Here is a 5643-nt window from a genome sequence, read left to right on the forward strand (position 1 = left end):
TTTTTGTCATTACAGGAAAAGTCTTGCACGAGGAGCATGTTGAACTCTTGATGGAGGAATTTGCATTCCTGAAAAAAGAAGTGGTGGGGAAAGACCTGCTGAAAGGGTCACTCCTCTTCACAGGTCAGTGCTAGGTGGGATCACAGGTCACGTGTGAGGTCCAAAGACCAGCCAGATTCTTTCCTGGCTCTCTAGTATGGGAGCTTGTATTCATTTCTGCTCAAGACTCTCTGACTCAGGGCCAATTTAATTTTCCCAGATGGGATTTAATTGCTTGGTAGCCCTTAGGTAAAGAGTATATTAGAAATCTCAAGCTTATTTATGCTCTGTCCCAATCTATTAACTAGTTGGAGATTATTTTTCAACAGGAAGTTGTACATTAAAACTCTTTTAAAAGGACTGAGAGATAGGTGCTCGGAGAGAACATTTTTATACTTCCTTGCAAGGCAAATACAATATGAAGAGTTCCCTTCCTCCTCTAGCAAGTTATAAGGATGTTGGCGGCAACCACAATATTGTTTTTTTTCTTTTTTGCTAAGGTCTTACTCTGTTGCCCAGGCTGGAGTGCAGTGGTGCAGTCATAGCTCACTGTAGCCTCAACCTCCCAGGCTCAAGCAGTCCTCCCACCTCAGACTTCCAAGTAGCTGGAACCACAGGTGTGCACCACAACACCCAGCTAATTTAAAAATTTTTGTAAACAGTGTCTCTCTATGTTGCCCAGCCTGGTCTCAAACTCCTGGGCTCAAGTGATCCGCCTGTCTTGACCTCCCAAAGTGCTGGAATTACAGGCATGAGCCACCATACCCAGCTGACCACAGTATCTGATCTGCTGTATATGTAGCTGTTTACTTGATGTTGGTTCTCTTTGAGCAGCTCCGTTAGCAATAGGAAATGGGCATGCAGGAAGCTCCTGCTCTTGTGGTCACTTTCGGATGGGCTCCTTCTCTGGCTATATCGTTGGGCACCTGAGCCACCATTCCTGAGGGCTTTCATTAGAGAAAGGAGACCCTGGGGGACATGGCCTTGCATTTTTGCATAGTAAAGCCACTGATACATAGTAGAACCTCAGTTCAAAATCTGTCTTCATCCTTGAAAATGGCAATGTGAGTACAAACCATTAATTTGTACCGTATTAAGTATGTGATGTGCATTATCTTAATCCATATGACAATCCTATAAAGTGGTATTCACCACCCCCATTATACAGATAAACTGAAGCTCAAAGACACGAGTGGCTTCACAGAGGTAATGTAGCAGACATGAGACAGAGCTAGATTGGAGCTCAGCTCTCTAAGTGGCTGGAACTGTTGTGGGTGGCTGCTTAGTATTCTGTCCGAAGAACTAGGCTGGGCACAGTGGCTCATGCCTGTAATTCCAGCACTTTGGGAGGCTGAGGCAGGTGGATCACCTGAGGTCAGGAGTTCGAGACCAGTCTGACCAACATGGTGAAACACCATCTTTACTAAAAAAAATACAAAAATTAGTCGGGCATGGTGGCACACACCTGTAATGTCAGCTACTTGAAAGGCTGAGGCAAGAAAATCGCTTTAACCCAGGAGACAGAGGTTGTAGTGAGCCGAGATCGCGCCACTGCACAGCCTAGGTGACAACGAGACTGTGTCTCAAAAACAAACAAACAGAAAAAAACAAAAAAGAACTAGAGCAGACAGTAACCAGCCCTGGGGAAGTCTTTTTATTTTGTAAGTTTGATACTTAGGCCCTACTGATTTCAAACCATATTGTCTATGAAAATTTTAATTTTTGTTTGGATTTATATATAACATTACTTTTTAAGAATATACTTATTGTTATTAGTCATTGTTTTCAGTGAATATCAAGGCCATAAGAAATGTTTTGTTTATAATGTAATGTAACAGATATGAAGTCTTTTAAACCTAGGTTATGTTTAAGATTTTAGCTGGAGGCAGACAGGAGCAGTATCTTGACCAAATGGATTTCTCACACCAATACTCTTTTTTATATTTATATATATATTTTTTGAGATAGGGTGTCACTCTGTCATCCAGGCTGGAATGCAGTGGTACAATTATGGCTCACTGCAGCCTTGAACTCCTCAGGCCCAGATGATCCTCCCACCTTAGCCTCCTGAGTAGCTGGGGCTGCAGGTGTGCACCACCACACCTGCCTAATTTTGTGTGTGTTTTTTGTAGAGACAGAGTCTTGCTATGTTGCCTAGGCTGGTCTTGAACTCCTGGGCGCAAGCCATCTGCCAGCCTTGGCGTCCCAAAATGCTGGTATTATAGGCATGAGCTACCGTACTCGGCCTTTTTAGGCTTACTGCAACCTCCACCTCCCAGGCTCAAGTGATTCTCCTGCCTCAGTCTCCCGAGCAGCTGTTACCAGCACCCATCACCATGCCTGGGTAATTTTTATATTTTTTTTTAGTAGAGATGGGGTTTGCCATGTTGGCCAGGCTAGTCTCGAACTCCTGACCTCAAGTGATCCACCCACCTTGGTCTCCCAAAGTGCTGGGACTACAGGCATGAGCTACCATGCCTGGCCCCAGTACTCTTTTGAGTATACTTTTTTGTTCACAAGATTAGGAAGACTAAGAAAACATTTAACATTGTATCAATTTTCTTGATATTGAAATAGCTCAAAGGTACTACCATTTTCTCCATACCTTCACACCTTATTGCCACTTACACATCGGGTAGTTATAAGAATACAGGCTTGTGGGGCTAAAATATCTTGATTCTTCTACTTTTACCAGACTACTTTAAATCATTAATTAAAAAGGATATATATGTATGTATATGTAGGTACGTGTTTGTGTGTGTGTGTGTATGTATGTGTATCTACATATGTGTACATAGATATATATATATTAGAAGCCTGAAACTTTTTTATTATCCTGTTTGGCTGGATTGACTGCTGTTTCCAGTAGAATGTTTTACTAAAACTGAATTTAATAAACAGGAAAAGACAGAGATGCTTTTATGATAGAGTTTAAATTCAGCCACCTGAGTTTTCATCAGTATCATTAATCATCTTGCCTGCCTACCACATAAGGCAAGGTCCCATTGTGCTGATCACTCAGCCACACCTTTTCACATCCCCGCCAGCCCCGGCCCAGGGTCCTGCTCTCCACCTGGCATTCTTGCTTCCCAGTTCCCACAACATTTGTGATTTCCCACAGCTGGCCCGTTGGAAGAAGAGCGGTTTGGCTTCCCTGCATTCAGTGGCATCTCTCGCCTGACCTGGCTGGTCTCCCTCTTTGGGGAGCTTTCTCTTGTGTCTGCCACTTTGGAAGAGCGAAAGGAAGATCAGTATATGAAAATGACAGTGTGTCTGGAGACAGAGAAGAAAAGGTAAGTCATGAGAAGCCATGAGGAGGAGGAAATTTAAGGACATCCTAGTACATTCGCAGGTATGATCCAAAGGGAGCCCCGAGGGGCTAGACCCTCACTCCCAGCTCCAGAAGGGCTGTCTACTTCTGCAGATGGAGTGCTGAGATTGCACTTGTGTTGCCTCATCTCATCCTCTCAGCAGCCCTGTGAGGTAAAGAAGGCAAACATAATCCCATCTGCCAGTCAGTAGACAGAGGCTTACAGAATGCCAGCAGGTTGCCTAAGTCACACAAGTCATTCATAGCAGATTTAGTAGTGGAAATTACGTTAACTTGGCTGGGCATGGTGGTTCAGGCCTGTAATCCCAGCACTTGGGGAGGCCAAGGGTGGTGGTTTATCACCTGAGGTCAGGAATTTGAGACCAGCCTGGCCAACATGGTGAAACCCCATCTCTACTAAAAATGCAAAAATTAACCGGGTGTGTTGGCGCACGCCTGTAGTCCCAGCTACTTGGCAGGCTGAGGCAGAATTGCGTGAACCTGGGAGGCAGAGGTTGCAGTGAGCTGAGATCAGGCCTCTGCATTTCAGCCTGGACAACAGAGCAAGACTCGTTCTTGAAAAAAAAAAAGAAAGAAAGAAAGAAAAAGAAAGAAATTATGTTAACTCTGTGACCTGATTTTTTTCCAGTGTTTTCTATGAAAGTTTTCAGACATATTGTGAAGTTGAAAGAATTTTTCAGTAAACACCCGTCCACCTAGACTCTGCCATTAACACTGTACATGTTCCCTGCAGGGCCACGCATTCACCCCTCGGTGGAGCCAGAGTGTGAGGTTCTGTGCTTCAGCTTTAGCATCGCATCACCCTGTCACACTGTTCCCAAAACATTCTGACTTATTTCTCATACCAAGTCTTTTTTAACAAAAACACATTCATAATTTTCCTCCCAAAGCACCTGGGCTCTGTAAATTATTTAGAACAGTAAGGGATTTAGAGTGCTTCTAGATGCCTTTCCAGAGAGGTGGGTCTCCTGGTAGTAAAAGAAGCAGATGTTGGGTATTTTAAAAAGAAAAAAGAATTTGAGTCCCTGAATGAAGCCTGATCTAGTCCATTTTGAGGAGTTTCTTCTTCGCTAGGAAAAGGCAGCGAGGCCTGGCAGATGAAGGCAAAGCACATGGAACTCAGCAGGGCTGCCTATGGAATGACCGACAGTGGTGGCCCAGGCTCTAGTGAGTGTTAGGATTGCAGCCACGGTCAGACCTGTACACAGACAGTTGTAGTACCCTGTAATTAGAGGTAAAGATACTGTAGGGTGCTGTAGGAGCACAGGGAAGGGGAACCTGTACTAGGTCAGCTCATGCTTCTGACGGGAGGCAGTGCCTTGTTTGGTCTTGAAGTTGAGTAGGAGTCAATGAGGAAGCAAGATGTGGGGGAGGCAGAGGCTAACTCTCTCTCTCTCTCTTTTTTTTTTTTAATGAGATAGAGTCTCCCTCTGTCACCCAGGCTAGAGTGCGGTGGTGCGATCTCAGCTCACTGCAACCTCCACCTCCCAGGTTCAAGCGATTCTCTTGCCTCAGCCTCCTGAGTAGCTGGGATTACAGGCGCCTGCCACCATGCCTGGCTCATTTTTGTATTGTTAGTAGAGATGAGGTTTCACCATGTTGTCCAGGATGGTCTCAAACTCCTGACCTCAAGTGATTTGCTCGCCTTGGCCTCTCAAAATGCCGGGATTACACACGTGAGCCACTGCACCCGGCCCTGACTCTCATTTTTGCACAGGAGAGGCAAGTATCAGATGAGGGGTTGGGACAGAAAGCAGTTAATATAATATAAGAATAACTTCTTAAAATCATAGTACTTTCCATGTCCCAAACTGCATTTTTAAAAAATTTTTTATCTCCTTATTTATTTATTTTGAGACCGGGTTATGAGACTGGCTGATTTTCATATTTTGGGGTAAGATGGGTTTTTGCCATATTGTCTAGGCCGGTCTCAAACTCCTGGGCTCAAACGATCCACCCACATCAGCCTCCACGCCTGGCCACAAATTGCATTTTTATCTCACAGTGTCACAGCAGGATAGGTAAAGCTGTATACTGATTACCATTACTTATTTTTACTAGTAAGGAAATTGAGGTACAAGAAAGATCTTGACATTCTGCATTCCCTCAAATCCCAAGATTCCATATTATTTATAAGGACACGAGACGCCGGAAACGGTGGCTCACGCCTGTAATCCCAGCACTTTGGGAGGCTAAGGCAGTTGGATCACCTGAAGTCAAGAGTTCAAGACCAGCCTGGCCAACATGGTGAAACCTCATCTCTACTAAAAATA

At 44.4% G+C, this 5643-nt stretch overlaps 1 protein-coding gene across 4 annotated transcripts in view; it reads left to right on the top strand.

Moving 5' to 3' along the window:
- Positions 1–5643, top strand: part of BLVRA (biliverdin reductase A) — a 62909-nt gene that overhangs the window by 50912 nt on the left and 6354 nt on the right. For all 4 annotated transcript variants that reach the window (XM_011983214.1, XM_011983215.1, XM_011983213.1 and 1 more), the window contains 2 exons: positions 16–123; positions 3161–3332. In XM_011983214.1, the coding sequence (XP_011838604.1) occupies positions 16–123; positions 3161–3332 (280 nt within the window). The remainder of the gene's footprint in view (positions 1–15; positions 124–3160; positions 3333–5643) is intronic.

The sequence above is a fragment of the Mandrillus leucophaeus genome, unplaced genomic scaffold, assembly GCF_000951045.1.
Source record: "Mandrillus leucophaeus isolate KB7577 unplaced genomic scaffold, Mleu.le_1.0 Scaffold248, whole genome shotgun sequence".
Classification (NCBI taxonomy): Eukaryota; Metazoa; Chordata; class Mammalia; order Primates; family Cercopithecidae; genus Mandrillus; species Mandrillus leucophaeus.